This window comes from Ictalurus furcatus, chromosome 25 (genome assembly GCF_023375685.1).
Source record: "Ictalurus furcatus strain D&B chromosome 25, Billie_1.0, whole genome shotgun sequence".
NCBI lineage: Eukaryota > Metazoa > Chordata > Actinopteri > Siluriformes > Ictaluridae > Ictalurus > Ictalurus furcatus.
Window position 1 is genome coordinate 12,370,832 of NC_071279.1, and position 16,960 is coordinate 12,387,791.

The window sequence follows — 16,960 nt, forward strand, 5'->3', positions numbered from 1 at the left end:
CGCTCTCTCTCTCTCTCTCTCTCTCTCACACATGCCACGGTTTCTCTGCATGCTCGCTTCCCTACTCCACGCTCACAAATACCTCTGTGTGTGCGGAATTCACAGCAGTCATTTTTATCGATCGCATTCGGATCGGCCATCCACGCACTCACTGTTAAAGATACCGTTTAAAGACCTTAAGATACGGTTTGATCGTAATCATTAATCGTGAAATAAGTCCAGATTGCGGTCGTTTTGTGCTGTCTGTTTATATTAACATGGCAACGTGCACTAGGGTTACCTCACGTGGTATCCCAGGGCGTCAGATGTTGGTATAGGACGGTCCCTCCAGGATTTTGCGACCGCAGAAATGAACACAAAATCGAGCAAACTCTGCGGAGGAGCTTGCGATTTTTCACAAATTCCGCAGAATTCGGGCCGAGACGCCCGATTGTGTGACGTCATCAGGACGCGCATTCAGTCGAAGCTTACTTCGATTCACGTGCGTCGAACATAAGAACAGCTAAAGAGGTCTCATTTACCAACAAACATCACTGCGAAAGACCGCGCACAACAATTTCGTGCAGTCGCGATTTCGCCAATTCGAGTAGTTTTCTGAAGAAGAAAAAAAAAGTACAAAAAAAGCCGCAGCGAAATCGAGCGTTTTTGGCCGCAAAAAAAAAAACAACAACTCCAATACAAAATCCTGTACGGCCTGATAGGAGTACGAATAAACGAGCGTGGTATTGGAGCGATACCTAATACCAGTATTGCTAGAAATGCAAGCCTAGTACCAATACTCATCTTTAAATCAAGGTCAAACTGAATGCAAGGAAATCTTTCACTAAACCTTTTGAAACGTTCATCAAATTTACATTCTATTTCAAATACTGAAAGAACCGCAGTTGACTGACGGCGTACAACACTGTTGTCTACAGGTTGAGCTCCGATTAAAAAAAAAAAGTGTCATCAGGAGTCTGAATATCAGCTTTGCTTTCCCGTTATTTAAAGTTAAAAGTCTGCGACATCCTTCGATTTACTTCACTGAATGGATCAGAACAGAAGCATCCTGGCCTGAGAAAGAACGAAGGCATGCTGTCACTCTGTGCTACAGTTGCACAATGACTCGGATTTAATCATGGAGGTTGGTTGTTGTTTTTTTTTTGAGAACAAGACTAAATGAATAATTGGACAGCTTTGGCGAGATTTTTGATGAAAACCGGCAGGATGAAGCGGTTATCGTTCCGTTCTCTTTAACAAGTTAAACCTTGAACTGCGCTCCACTCCTCTGCAGCCTTGTGAGACTGAATCACTGCAACTCCTCTCAGATATTTTACCACCTTATCTAAGTATTCATGTTGCAACTATATGAATCCTTTCACCTTTGGAACATTTCCTTTCGAATTTTTTGAGCATTAACAAAACGGATAGTAGATGCAGTCTAACAGCAGAAATGCTTTTGCTTTTGAAAAAAAAAACAAAAAAAAAAAAAAAAAAAAAAAAAAATTCACACGCACATGTTTTGTATCGCTTCCATATTTTTCTTTCCCAGCTGCAGATCCTTCCACTAAACCCGATCTCTCTCTCTCGAGCTGGGTCATTCAGCACATTTTCACACAGTTCTGCTGGCGTGGCACTTTCTCCTGCCACACGCTGCTATTTTTAGCCCAACACTGCACACAAAGGAAGCGCGGAACAGGCCGGCACACGTGTGCGAGTTGCGAGTTCTGGGGTTACGTGCAGGGGCTTGATTTAAAAAAGACAGAGGAAGGTTACATCTCCAGTCAAGCTTAAAAGGCTGCACTTCAAAGGCAGGGTCTGGCACGGATGTTTGATATTTTGGTAGCATTAGGAGGATGAAGGGGGCATTCTGAGGGGCAGGTTGGGGCGAGACTGGCTGTGCGGGTTGGATGGGGGGCGTGGTGGGGGGTGCAGGATTTGGCTGGGCATGATATTCAACAAGGCTTTGAAGATGAAGGGCAAGGAGAGCTCAGCTGTGGACTTCCTGGTGAGCCGATGAGGAAGACGTGTAGAAGCTACGCCTCAAAGCTGCAGGCAGTTACGCACACATGTCCGGATGATTTCGAACATACGCGAGCACCCACTACACAAACGCGCACTCTCACGTTCACATATGCACAATGAACACTGAAGGCCAACTCCATTTCCTGCTTATCCTGCAGAAAGAAACAGTTATTTATAGAACTACTATAGCTTCGAAGAGGGCTTCAGCTGAACGCGCGTCGTGACGACGTCACGTGACAAATCTCGGCCCGGATCTGCTGGAAATCCGCGGGAATCGTGAAAAATTGCAAGGTCCTCGGAATATCACGGAGTTCATTTCTGCGATCGCAAAAATCCCAAAATCCTGGACGAACTTCTAGCATTTATTTTATATTATATATACAATATTTTACTTTTCACACACCTCCACTTATTTCACTCACCTTTTATGCTTACATCACTGTATAAACTGTCATGTAACAATAACTGCCAATAATTTTTTGTTTGTTTGTTTTTTAAAGTATCGCATTTTTACATTGTTCCAGTGTGAGACTCCAGATAAGATTTTGTGGGTATTCTGATCTGGATAAATTAATACAGACTGGTGACACATCATAGAGACATCCATATGCTTCGAGGCATATCACAACAGCAGTGAATACTCATATAATCACAATACGCTATTTTTGTCTATCAGTACGTTTACATGGACAACAATAATCAGATATTAACCCGATTAAGAAACTAAGCGTGTAAACAGCGATTATTGATGACCTTAATCCGACTAAAGTCATACTCGAAGTAAACACAAATAGAATTAAGACATGTGGAGTATTCCTGCTTTAGTCACATTATCGACGTGTATTACAGACATGTACACACCTTAATCACACTATTAACGCCGTGTGGGAGTTTTCACCGCATTTTGCGACAGGACACGTACACACACGGCAGTGCTCAACCGTTTGACGGCAAACAAGAGAGCACGGCTGCGTCCCAAACCGCATACTTACCTGCTATATAGCAGGTGAGATACATGTATTTCAGCTAATATATATTAGGTAAGTACGCGGTTTGGGACGCAGCCCAAGGCTTCAAGCAGTCGTCTATTAGCACGTACAGCATGACAAATACTTAACCGCCCTCGAAGCGTTCGTGAAATTAAAACTGAAACACCGAAAACTGTATACGGTTCCGTAATGAAGACGAACTGCATGCGTGAAATACGTGAATTTCTTTAGGGAACGTCGGACGGCGTGGCTTGGGGACGTAATGACGTGTGCCGTTAATCGATTTACATTCTATAACATGTAAAACCTGAACATGAAAGGAATGTTCTAAAAGCAACTCATGTAAACACCTTAATCACAATATTGTCTTATTCAGAATAAGGTCCATAATTAGATTACTGCTGTCCATGTAAACGTAGTCAATTAGTTTTTTCATGTTTAATTTGTTCTCTCTATATTTCTCAATCTCTCTCAATCGCAGATGCAGATGCTTCACTAAAACACTACAGGGTCTCATTTATCAAGCTGGATATGAACAGATTTATTCGTAAATCATTTGGAAGAGTCTAAACAAATCCTCTAACTTGGAAAAACCAATAAAATGGAGTACTCGGGTGTGCAGCGATGCCTTTGGCTGCCTTCGAACACTGAAGTACAAGAGTGTAATGGATGTATTACTCACAAGAGAGATGAAAGGACTGCGGTGTGTAACACTGCTGTGACGTCATAGTAAAGCAAATAAATAAATAAATAAACAAACAAACAAACAAATAAATAAATAAAAGCTTCAGTGTGTGCCTGAGCGTGTCTGTGAGTGGAGTAGCACTAATATAGCTCTCCATACGGACCACTTGTCCTTAGGGTCATAGGAATGCGTGTAGGTTTTCATATTTTAGAGACATTTGTCTGGCCCATATTTGAAACACTAAACTTTATTAAATTACAAGCAGAAGATAGCTCCTTGCAAACGTTTCTGCATGTGTGTGTGTGTGTGTGTGTGTGTGTGTGTGTGTGTGTTTCTTACGTGGTGGGTGTTGTATAAAAGGAGGAGTGGAGCTGATGGAGAGAAGAGGAAAAGGTGGAGAAGGAATGATGGGGGCAAAGAAAGGAGGTGGCTTAGAGGATGGCGGCTCAGCATCCACGGGCCTTTCGGAGGAGGACGGCACCTGCAAAACGCACACACACACACACACAAGCAAGGGTTATGTAACAAACTCTAGACACAGTCCATTCATTATACATAAATGCATTTCATTCAACCATCTCGCTTTCTCTCTCTCTCTCGCTCTCTCTCTCTCACACACACCTGCATGCTGCTTCCATCTGTGCTGTGATGTCTTCGCCCTTCCACACGAATGATGGTCTCTGTTTGCCCTCCGATTACATCGATGGAGTTTTTCAACTTCCTGCATTCACAAACAGACACACACACACACACACACACACACACACACACACACACACACACACACACACACACAACCTTGTGTGTACAACAGCAAGAGATCACTGGAGATGGACGCAACTCAATACCTGAATTAAAAAAAAAAGTCTACTTGATATAAGATTCAACTAGCTAAATAACCATTAGTTTATATAAACCATTTTAATAACCGTTAAATGAACCAATCAGTTAATACGCAAAACCCCTCATACTCGACGTGCAATCATTCTGAGCACTGAATAAAACCCACTCATCTCCATGACACACATCATGTACTCATTCAATCAAGCACGCACAAGGCAGCATGTACTTGAAAATCTGTCTGATACGTCACACTCACTGACCTCAACAAGCCATGAGTGTTAACGTCACATGACCATGTCATTCACAATTCCATATAACCCAGAACTACAGAAACCTGATCTAGTGCTTAGTGCTAACTGTTCCTTTACAGCCTGTCCAAAACATCAGTTCACTGACAGTGTGTGGCTGGTGGGCGTGGCTCCGTCACCTTTGCTAGGATCGCAGTAGTTACGTAGTACAGACAGAAATAACCGGCCAATAACCGGTCTGAGAAATCAATGAGAGACTAAGACGTACCTGGAGGAGCAATCCGATTTAGACACCGGCTCATCATGACTACCCTGGACACGCAGAGAGAAATAAGACTTGCGTTAACATCCCCTAATGTTACAGACTTTAACTGAGGTTGATTACGCTCAACTGGGATAAGATCGATGCGGCTTACCGTGGTTTTGTCAGACGAGCCTAAGGTCATGAACTCTAGGCTCATGCGCAGTCTTCTCTGTTTGTCACAATAAGTCTTCCAGGTGTCCTCGTTGAAGCCGTAGTTAAAATAGTCTGACAGGTCCGCACCTGATTGCGCCCACCCACACACACACACACACACACACACACACACACACACACACACACACACACTTACAAAGCCTCCCACAAAAAAATCTGACTAAAACATACACAGCTTGGTCACAAATAAAAGGTACATGCTTTTCCACTTACCCAAAATGCACTAGTTCAGCTAAGATATGTTTGTTGGCTGAAGCTTGCTTTATTAGTTTTGCCCTAAAGCTACAAGGCTAATGTAGCTAAAAACCAGATGAAGCTTTAGCGGTGTACATACTACATTGGATCAATTCAAATATAAGCTCATTTTTGGCCATTCGTGCCTCAAATGAATTGTGTGGCTAATACTGTATCATCTGTATAGTTACGTAAAACAGCAAGTCTGTATTAAAAATAAATACAATTGAACTCAAACCACTCTATATTAGCATCCAAATCACCTCCTATCGATTCCTTACTTGTGATAGTAAATAATGTACAACCCCAATTCCAAAAAAGTTGGGACGCTGTGTAAAATGTAAATAAAAACAGAATGCAATGATTTGCAAATCTCATAAACCCGTGTGTTATTCACAGTAGAACATAGAAAACATATCAAATGTTTAAACTGAGGAAATGTACTGTTTGAAGGGGAAAAAATAAGGTAATTTTGTATTTGATGGCTGCAACACGTCTCAAAACAGTTGGGACAGAGGCAACAAAAGGCTGGAAAAGTAAGTGTTAGTAAAAAGAAACAGCTGGAGATTAATTGGGAACAGGTCAGGTATAAAAATAAAAAGAGTCTTTCAGAAATAAAGACGGGCAGAGGTTCACCAATCTGCGAAAAACTGCGTCTACAATTTGTGGATTGGCATTCTTGGAAAAAAGTTTTTTCAAGATGGCTGCCGCTACTGTTTGGTGACCATATATTATATTTACACCCATAAACCACACAAGCAAGTCCATTTCAGATTATTTGAACCACTGTGCACAGTTTGAGGCAACTGATGATTTAGGCATGCAGTGTGCACAATGAGATACAAGTAAAAATAAGTTTCTCGTAATCAATAGCAATATTAGACCTCAGAAATGACATGGCTTAGAATTGGTGCAAGGGTAAGGTTTTTGGAAGGTAAAAAAGTTGTTAGTGTAGACAGCTGGATTAGACCATTTCAAATATATAATCAAATGAATTTAAAAACAAATTCAACATGGATGTCTGTAAACTCTGTTTTTCGATTCTCATACCTCAGCAAGGAGTTCTCAGCAAGTCATTTTCTTTCCTTTTACTCCTGTCAGGCTCATAAGTCATACCATTAAATTAAAAGGAAAGTGTTTTCCTTCCCATCCTACTTGAACATACACACCTGGCTTTCTCCAAGGCTTCTCCTCATCCACCTCTAGTTCTGGAGTGCCAATGATGCCGTCCACTGCAACCAGAGCCACTCCTCTGACCTTTGTGCCTGGGGAACATTAGGATACACATAAGTGCTCAAATGATAAACATTGTTTGGTCACTTACTGGACATCTAGATCAAGTGTAAAATAAGAGTCGCTGCAGCTAAATGAAAATAAAATAATGTAAATATCAAACAAAATGCTACAAAAATCACTTTCTGGCCCCACCCTTTACTGACAGAAGAAGAACAGAAACCATTGGGAACATCAGAACTTATTCTCAAAGAGATTGAGAGACAAAATTTGTGGCAATACGTCAAGCCGCTGTTGAGATGGGTCACTTCCTGTTTTCAGTAGTCCTCCCAACTTACAAATGAACCTGAGGCTTGTTTGTTAATATGAGGTCATGTTGCTAAAATTACATGTCAATTTCCATACAATGTCCATCCATAAAAGTGTTGCTGAGAAATGGCCATCAAATTTGTTTGCAAGTTATGGATGAACCATCAAAAATCCAAGAGTTGGTTTTAATATGATCCAAAATTTCTGATGAATGGACAACATTTGTATGAGAGGAAATAAAAAAAAAAAATTGAAAGCACTTACCTTTTAATTTAATGGTATGACGTGAAATTAACATCATGGTATTTGTTGAACTTGACATGGCCAAAACATTTGAGCAAAGGGGAAATATTTTTTGCCACAGGCTCCTATAGACCTCCATGTAGTAGTAGTAGAAATAGTAGTAGTTGTAGTAGTAGAAAAAATAGAAGTAGTAGTAGTTGTAGTAGTAGAAAAAATAGAAGTAGTAGTAGTTGTAGTAGTAGAAAAAATAGTAGTAGTAGTAGTAGTAGAAATAGAAGTAGTGGTAGTAGTAGTAGTAGTGGTAGTAGTAGAAAAAATAGTAGTAGTAGTAGTAGTAGTAGTAGTAGTAGTAGAAATAGAAGTAGTAGTAGTTGTAGTAGTAGAAAAAATAGTAGTAGTAGTAGTAGTAGTAGTAGTAGTAGAAATAGAAGTAGTGGTAGTAGTAGAAAAAATAGTAGTTGTAGTAGTAGTAGTAGTAGTAGTAGAAATAGAAGTAGTAGTAGTTGTAGTAGTAGAAATAGAAGTAGTAGTAGTTGTAGTAGTAGAAATAGAAGTAGTAGTAGTTGTAGTAGTTGTAGTAGCAGAAATAGAAGTAGTAGTAGTTGTAGTAGTAGAAATAGAAGTAGTAGTAGTTGTAGTAGTAGAAATAGAAGTAGTAGTAGTTGTAGTAGTTGTAGTAGCAGAAATAGATGTAGTAGTAGTTGTAGTAGTTGTAGTAGTAGAAATAGAAGTAGTAGTAGTTGTAGTAGTTGTAGTAGTAGAAATAGAAGTAGTAGTAGTTGTAGTAGTTGTAGTAGCAGAAATAGAAGTAGTAGTAGTTGTAGTAGTTGTAGTAGTAGAAATAGAAGTAGTAGTAGTTGTAGTAGTAGAAATAGAAGTAGTAGTAGTTGTAGTAGTTGTAGTAGCAGAAATAGAAGTAGTAGTAGTTGTAGTAGTTGTAGTAGCAGAAATAGAAGTAGTAGTAGTTGTAGTAGTTGTAGTAGTAGAAATAGAAGTAGTAGTAGTTGTAGTAGTAGAAATAGAAGTAGTAGTAGTTGTAGTAGTTGTAGTAGCAGAAATAGAAGTAGTAGTAGTTGTAGTAGTAGAAATAGAAGTAGTAGTAGTTGTAGTAGTAGAAATAGAAGTAGTAGTAGTTGTAGTAGTTGTAGTAGCAGAAATAGAAGTAGTAGTAGTTGTAGTAGTTGTAGTAGTAGAAATAGAAGTAGTAGTAGTTGTAGTAGCAGAAATAGAAGTAGTAGTAGTTGTAGTAGTTGTAGTAGTAGAAATAGAAGTAGTAGTAGTTGTAGTAGTAGAAATAGAAGTAGTAGTAGTAGTTGTAGTAGTAGAAATAGAAGTAGTAGTAGTAGTTGTAGTAGTAGAAAAAATAGAAGTAGTAGAAGTAGTAGTTGTAGTAGTAGTAGTAGAAAAAATAGAAGTAGTAGTAGTTGTAGTAGTAGTAGTAGTAGAAATAGAAGTAGTAATAGTTGTAGTAGTAGTAGTAGTAGTAGTAGAAATAGAAGTAGTAGTAGTAGTTGTAGTAGTAGAAAAAATAGAAGTAGTAGAAGTAGTAGTTGTAGTAGTAGTAGTAGTAGTAGAAAAAATAGAAGTAGTAGTAGTTGTAGTAGTAGTAGTAGTAGAAATAGAAGTAGTAATAGTTGTAGTAGTAGTAGTAGTAGTAGTAGAAATAGAAGTAGTAATAGTTGTAGTAGTAGTAGTAGTAGTTGTAGTAGTAGAAATAGAAGTAGTAGTAGTAGTTGTAGTAGTAGAAAAAATAGAAGTAGTAGAAGTAGAAGCAGCAGTAGTAGTAGAAGTAGAAAAAGAAGAAGAAGTAGAAAGAAAACAATTATAGCCCCTAATTATAGCTGTTCCCCCAAATGTGAGGGTTTTTTTTTGGTTTTGTTTAAAAGGTTAAAGGTCAGCAGGTTATTACCTGACACGGTGGTTATGCCTGAGGTCTTGAGATTGACAGCAGTGCTACTGAAATATGGAAACACACAGAACATTAAGTTACTTAACTAACACATCATCATTGGCATACTGATGCCAGAACAACAGCGTTTGTTTCCAGAAAGCAGCATTTCCAGGAAGCACGAGATTCGCCTAAATCCAGAGTTCTCTGTTTCAGACACAAGTATTAGGCATAATCCTCTGAAACTTACGCCTGAACCTACCTGCAGAGACTCTGAGCATGGTACATCAGTGTCCAAAACATCATGCACTCTTACTGAGACAACGATTTCATTTCTATTGCTTTATTTGTTTGTTTATCTCAATTTTATATATAGATGGTGAAAATATAATTAAATCAAATAGAAAAGCATTCAAATAACTGTTAAAGGTAAATACTTTCATTGCAACTGCATTTATAGATGTAGACAAATATTCAACAAATTTGTCACGTTATTTGTTTTCTACTGGCAAAAAAAACTAGTTAATTTCAAATAAAAAGGCTATATGTTCGCAAAAAAAAAAGGACAAAACTACTCCTTCCACTGCTGAAAAAAGGAGTACATGTAATTGATGACATTTTCAGAACTTATGAGCGCTTGAGGATACCCAATTTCAATCTGAGATTGAGTTTAGGCTTTCGCTAGCTCTCATCTTGGTACAGACCGCAAAATAAGGGAAACTCGAAAACATCCGAAGAATCCTGAAATTAGACACTTTTGTTACACGCGGTAATTTTAAATAGTGAACCAGTTTGATCGCAGTAATTAAAGGCAAAATCTGAAATTTTGATGGAAGGTAGCTCGAAAGACTTTGAAACTCAAATTTCAAACAAACAGAGCTTCAACGCTCCCTCCAACGCTATAGTTGGCCCCGAATCACGCTAAAACACCGAAGTGTTCGAATTAAAGGGCCGTCTGGGGGGGCGAGGGAAGGTTGTTCGTTACGGGACCAACCACCGCCCCGCCCCCACCCCCCACCCACACACACAAAGCCCAAAACAAGTGAAGCCCTGGCATTTCATTAAAACTAGAATACTAGTACCATTTACATTCTTCATAGCACTGAGAGAAAGGCTGGAAAGAATCGATGGTATGTAAAACATTAGAGTTATTTTTATTTAAGGTTTTTTTTTGGGGGGGGGGATACTGTGCCAGAATACAAAGTGTTCGAGGAGTGGTTTCGGTAAATTTGCATTAAAAGAAATGCGTTAAGTTTATGTTATTACATGGATTCTTTGTGCAGACATGTCCTTGTCCATCTTTTATGCTCAGCTGTATGTTCTCACTATTAAACCAAAAATGTATGGACAAGTCTGGACGACACCCCCAAGAACTCTGACACGATTTGAACGGTGAATTCTGGTGCGAGTCAGAACCCTGGGAGGATTCTGGTGCGAGTCAGAACCCTGGGAGGATTCTGGTGCGAGTCAGAACCCTGGGAGGACTGAAACAGCAATACGCTAGGGGAAGACGTAAGACAATTCCAAAGTGTGAACAACATGGTGACCTTAACGGTAAAGCTGGGCCACTCGTATCACATGATTTTAACATGAAAGGGGCTATTTGGAATATTTCTCCTTTTCTTTGAGAGCTGCAGACATATGAGGAGATCTCTCCTAAATGTTCTTTTGGGGGTTTCATTTTGATCTCAGCCTTCTACTTCTTTTTTTTTTGTATAACTTAGTACAAAATCATAATGAAAAACTATTTTTTTAAAAACAAATAAAAACCTTTTGCCTTTCCAGACAACACGAGATGGCAGAGACACAGGACACGGTGCAGGGGATGAGTGTCTTGCTTGGCCTCGAACAGCGATTACTCACGTGCTCTGGATGTCTGTTTTGATGTTGCCGATGGTAACGCGCAAGTTGTCGTCGCTGTCCGAGTCGCTGTCCGCATCCTTCGTGACGGGAGAAAGCACGCGTTTACTATATTTTGGTGAATTACTAAAGCAGTGATTAAGGAAAAATAGCTACCTGATGATCAACTCCATTAACGCCTTCCACATCTCCAACCAAAGCACTGGGAATTCAAGACACAGTTATATATTTAAAAAAAAAAACAACATCACATTAGTAAATATGAGAAATGGAGGCACAAATTAGTAGATCTTTCCTAAGGCATCTAATTCAAGTAATCAGCCGTTTATCACACCCCTATCACAAGCCCTGAGGTGATGTGGGGGGGGCAATCTTTACAATATTGCAAAGAGGAAGAACAGAATGAGAGCTTGTTAAAACAGGGGTCATGTGACGAAGATTAAGAAAGACTCTGAGCATCACCGCACAGCTTTTTGTGAACCGTGTTTGCCTGGCCAACGCGCAACTTGATGTGGGTCTGAACAGATCCCTGAGTGGCTTGGAGGATCCGTTTACAAGCCAGCTGTCGGAATCGGACCAGCATATCATATGTGATGGGGAATAAGAAGTGAAATCCGCATCTTTAGGCCGCTCAGAAATGCCGCGTCAAGCTCCGAGTGCCTTTTGGAGGTGAGTGCTTGAGCTCTGGTTTGTGTTTACGCGAGCCGGTGAATTTAATGAGCAGTCAAAAAGTCATTTCGCCCTCAGCTTCCCATCCACATCCGAGTGGGTTTTTTTAATATCCGTGATATGTCATTACCGAGCACTGAGCTTACCGGGTATTAAATGTACATGCTTCATTAGTGTAGCATAACTCCGCCTAATGAGAAATAAATGTGATGACCCATTTCATTCCAGCTCAGCTCGTCGCACACGCTCCCTCACAAACAATGCATCTGTATTTATTCCACGCCGCTCGAGCTGGAAATAAGCAGCGCTTATAGCGCCAGAGGCAAAACTGGGACGCCAGGCGTGTGAATGGGTCACTAGGTCTTAATTGCTGCAATATATCAAGATGGAAGTGGAAAACCGGACCTGATCTTTATATAGAGTTAGCAGGATGGGTCATGTGATCAGATGTGGAGGAAACACTCACCTGAAAATTTCAGTCTCGGTCTTCTTATCGTCATCATCACCTGCGGCATCGTTCACATCATCGTCGTTGTCTATAAGAAGTGACCAGACAGAATAAGAACTGACTGTGTGTGTGTGTGTGTGTGTGTGTGTGTGTGTGTGTGTGCTGATCTTTTCAAACATCAGTCAATCCAAACAGGCAGAAGTTTGATCACAGTCTGCTAACAGTGTGTTCTGTGCAGGTTTATCTCTACTACATGGCTGCACTCTCTCCCCCTCTCTCACTCTCCCCCCTCCCCCTTTCTCATGCACTCTCTCCCCCCTCCCCCTTTCTCATGCACTCTCTCCCCCCTCCCCCTTTCTCATGCTCGCTCACTCTCCCCCCCTCTCTCACTCTCCCCCTCCCCCTTTCTCATGCTCGCTCACTCTCCCCCCCTCTCTCACTCTCCCCCCTCCCCCTTTCTCATGCACTCTCTCCCCCCTCCCCCTTTCTCATGCTCACTCTCCCCCCCTCTCTCACTCTCCCCCCTCCCCCTTTCTCATGCTCACTCTCCCCCCCTCTCTCACTCTCCCCCCTCCCCCTTTCTCATGCACTCTCTCCCCCCTCCCCCTTTCTCATGCTCACTCTCCCCCCCTCTCTCACTCTCCCCCCTCCCCCTTTCTCATGCTCACTCTCCCCCCCTCTCTCACTCTCCCCCCTCCCCCTTTCTCATGCTCACTCTCCCCCCCTCTCTCACTCTCCCCCTCCCCCTTTCTCATGCTCACTCTCCCCCCCTCTCTCACTCTCCCCCTCCCCCTTTCTCATGCTCACTCTCCCCCCCCTCTCTCACTCTCCCCCTCCCCCTTTCTCATGCACTCTCTCCCCCCTCCCCCTTTCTCATGCTCACTCTCCCCCCCTCTCTCACTCTCCCCCTCCCCCTTTCTCATGCTCACTCTCCCCCCCTCTCTCACTCTCCCCCTCCCCCTTTCTCATGCTCACTCTCCCCCCCTCTCTCACTCTCCCCCTCCCCCTTTCTCATGCTCACTCTCCCCCCCTCTCTCACTCTCCCCCCTCCCCCTTTCTCATGCTCACTCTCCCCCCCTCTCTCACTCTCCCCCCTCCCCCTTTCTCATGCACTCTCTCCCCCCTCCCCCTTTCTCATGCTCACTCTCCCCCCCTCTCTCACTCTCCCCCTCCCCCTTTCTCATGCTCACTCTCCCCCCCTCTCTCACTCTCCCCCTCCCCCTTTCTCATGCTCACTCTCCCCCCCTCTCTCACTCTCCCCCCTCCCCCTTTCTCATGCTCACTCTCCCCCCCTCTCACTCTCCCCCTCCCCCTTTCTCATGCACTCTCTCCCCCCTCCCCCTTTCTCATGCTCACTCTCCCCCCCTCTCTCACTCTCCCCCTCCCTCATGCTCACTCTCCCCCCCTCTCACTCTCCCCCTCCCCCTTTCTCATGCTCACTCTCCCCCCCTCTCTCACTCTCCCCCCTCCCCCTTTCTCATGCTCACTCTCCCCCCCTCTCACTCTCCCTGCTCCCCCTTTCTCATGCTCACTCTCCCCCTCCCTCACTCTCCCCCCTCCCCCTTTCTCATGCTCACTCTCCCCCCTCCCCCTTTCTCATGCTCACTCTCCCCCCTCTCTCTCTCCCCCTCCCCCTTTCTCATGCTCACTCTCCCCCCTCCCCCTTTCTCATGCTCACTCTCCCCCCTCTCTCTCTCCCCCTCCCCCTTTCTCATGCTCACTCTCCCCCTCCCCCTTTCTCATGCACTCTCTCCCCCCTCTCTCACTCTCCCCCCTCACCCTTTCTCATGCTCACTCTCCCCCTCTCTCACTCTCCCCCCTCTCTCTCTCCCCCTCCCCCTTTCTCATGCTCACTCTACCCCCTCCCCCTTTCTCATGCTCACTCCCCCCCTCTCTCTCTCCCCCTCCCCCTTTCTCATGCTCACTCTCCCCCTCACCCTTTCTCATGCTCACTCTCCCCCCTCTCTCACTCTCCCCCCTCACCCTTTCTCATGCTCACCCTCCCCCCCTCACTCTCCCCCCTCCCCCTTTCTCATGCACTCTCTCCCCCCTCTCTCACTCTCCCCCTCCCCCTTTCTCATGCTCACTCTCCCCCTCCCCCTTTCTCATGCTCACTCTCCCCCCTCCCCACGCTCTCACTCCCCCCCTTTCTCATGCTCTCTTCCCCCCTCCCCCTTTCTCATGCTCTCACTCCTCTCTTTAACCCCCCTCATTTCTCTCTCTCACTCTCCCCCCTCCCCCTTTCTCATGCTCTCTCCCCCCCCTCTCTCACTCTCCCCCCTCCCCCTTTCTCATGCTCTCTCCCCCCCTTTCTCATGCTCTCTTCCCCTTTCTCACTCTCCCCCTCCCCCTTTCTCATGCTCTCACCCCTCTCTTTAACCCCCCTCATTTCTCTCTCACTCTCCCCCTCACTCTCTCTTGCCATCACTCTCCCCCCTCCCCCTTTCTCATGCTCTCTCTCCCCCCTCTCTCACTCTCCCCCTCCCCCTTTCTCACTCTCCCCCCTCCCCCTTTCTCATGCTCTCACCCCTCTCTTTAACCCCCCTCATTTCTCTCTCACTCTCCCCCTCACTCTCTCTTGCCATTACTCTCTCCCCCTCGTCTCACTCTCCCCCTCACTCTCTCATGCTCTCTCTCCCCCCTCTCTCACTCTCCCCCCTCCCCCTTTCTCATGCTCTCTCTCCCCCCCTCTCACTTCCCCCTCTTTCTCATGCTCTCTCTCCCCCCCTTTCTCATGCTCTCTTCCACCTTTCTCACTCTCCCCCCTCCCCCTTTCTCATGCTCTCACTCCTCTCTTTAACCCCCCTCATTTCTCTCTCTCACTCTCCCCCCCACTCTCTCCCGTCTCACTCTCCCCCCTCACTATCTCACCATCACTCTTTCCCCCCTCCCACTTTCTCATGCTCTCTCTCCCCCCCTCACTCTCCCCCCTTCTCACTCCCCCCTCTCTCCATCTCTTCCCCCTCTCTCTCCCCCATCTCACTCACGCCATCACTCTCTCACTCTCCCCCCTTCTCACTCTCCCCCTCTCTCTCTCCCCCTCTCTCTCCCCCCTCTCTCTCACTCTCTCCCCTTCTCACCCCCCCCCTCTATCTCTCCCCCCAGCCCCTCTCTCTCCTCTCTCCCCTTCTCACTCCCCCCTCTCTCTATCTCTCCCTCTCTCTCTCTCTCTCCCCCCCCTCACACCATCACTCTCTCCCCCTCTCTCTCGACCCAGCTCTCCACCTCTCTCTCTCTCTCTCCCCCCGCCCCTCTCTCTCTCTCACGCCATCACTCTCTCCTCCTCTCTCCCCTTCTCACTCTCCCCTGCCCTCCCCCTTTCTCATGCTCTCCCCACCCCTCTCTCTCTCTCCCCTTCTCACTCTCCCCCTTTCTCTCAACCCAGCTCTCCACCCCTCTCTCTCTCTCTCCCCCACCCTCCCCCTTTCTCATGCTCTCTCCCCCCCTCTATCTCTCCCCCCTCTATCTCTCCCCCAGCCCCTCTCTCTCTCCTCATCTCACTCTCACGCCATCACTCTCTCACTCTCTCCCCTTCTCACTCTCCCCCTCTCTCTCACTCTCTCCCCTTCTCATCCCCCCTCTGTATCTCTCCCCCAGCTCCTCTCTCTCTCTCACGCCATCACTCTCTCCTCCTCTCTCCCCTTCTCACTCTCCCCCTCTCTCTTGACCCAGCTCTCCACCCCTCACTCTCCCCTGCCCTCCCCCTTTCTCATGCTCTCCCCACCCCTCTCTCTCTCTCCCCTTCTCACTCTCCCCCTTTCTCTCAACCCAGCTCTCCACCCCTCTCTCTCTCTCTCCCCCACCCTCCCCCTTTCTCATGCTCTCTCCCCCCCTCTATCTCTCCCCCCTCTATCTCTCCCCCAGCCCCTCTCTCTCTCCTCATCTCACTCTCACGCCATCACTCTCTCACTCTCTCCCCTTCTCACTCTCCCCCTCTCTCTCACTCTCTCCCCTTCTCATCCCCCCTCTGTATCTCTCCCCCAGCTCCTCTCTCTCTCCCCCTCTATCTCTCCCCCAGCCCCTCTCTCTCTCCTCTCTCCCCATCTCACTCTCACGCCATCACTCTCTCACTCTCCCCCTCTCTCTCACTCTCTCCCCTTCTCACCTCCCCTCTGTATCTCTCCCCCAGCTCCTCTCTCTCTCCTCTCTCCCCTTCTCACTCTCACACCATCACTCTCTCCTCCTCTCTCTCACTCTCTCCCCCTCTCTCTCTCCTCTCTCTCACTCCCTCCCCCCTCTCTCTCACTCTCTCCCCTTCTCACTCTCCCCCTCTCTCTCGACCCAGCTCTCCACCCCTCTCTCTCTCTCCCCCGCCCCCCCTTTCTCATGCTCTCTCCCCCTCTCTCTCTCTATCTCTCCCCCAGCCCCTCTCTCTCTCCTCTCTCCCCTTCTCACTCTCACGCTCATCACTCTCTCACTCTCTCCCCTTCTCACTCTCCCCCCTCTCTCTCACTCTCTCCCCTTCTCACCCCCCTCTGTATCTCTCCCCCAGCCCCTCTCTCTCATGCTCTCTCCCCCCCTCTCTCTCTATCTCCCCCTCTCTATCTCTCCCCCAGCCCCTCTCTCTCTCCTCTCTCCCCTTCTCACTCTCATGCCATCACTCTCTCCTCCTCTCTCTCACTCTCTCCCCTTCTCACTCTCCCCCCTCTCTCTCTCCTCTCTCTCACTCCCTCCCCCCTCTCTCTCACTCTCTCCCCTTCTCACTCTCCCCCTCTCTCTCGACCCAGCTCTCCACCCCTCTCTCTCTCCCCCCCGCCCCCCCTTTCTCATGCTCTCTCCCCCCCTCTCTCTCTATCTCCCCCTCTCTATCTCTCCCCCAGCCCCTCTCT

The 16,960-nt window shown here is 45.7% G+C and overlaps 1 protein-coding gene across 2 annotated transcripts in view; it reads right to left on the bottom strand.

Annotated features, from left to right (window-relative positions):
• Window positions 1-16,960, bottom strand: part of fip1l1a (FIP1 like 1a (S. cerevisiae)) — a 43,258-nt gene that overhangs the window by 15,436 nt on the left and 10,862 nt on the right. For both annotated transcript variants that reach the window (XM_053614381.1, XM_053614378.1), the window contains exons 2-10: window positions 12,150-12,219; window positions 11,171-11,216; window positions 11,018-11,094; window positions 9,176-9,222; window positions 6,651-6,746; window positions 5,186-5,313; window positions 5,038-5,081; window positions 4,300-4,399; window positions 4,018-4,159 (exon numbers count right to left, since the gene is read on the bottom strand). In XM_053614381.1, the coding sequence (XP_053470356.1) occupies window positions 4,018-4,159; window positions 4,300-4,399; window positions 5,038-5,081; window positions 5,186-5,313; window positions 6,651-6,746; window positions 9,176-9,222; window positions 11,018-11,094; window positions 11,171-11,216; window positions 12,150-12,219 (750 nt within the window). The remainder of the gene's footprint in view (window positions 1-4,017; window positions 4,160-4,299; window positions 4,400-5,037; window positions 5,082-5,185; window positions 5,314-6,650; window positions 6,747-9,175; window positions 9,223-11,017; window positions 11,095-11,170; window positions 11,217-12,149; window positions 12,220-16,960) is intronic.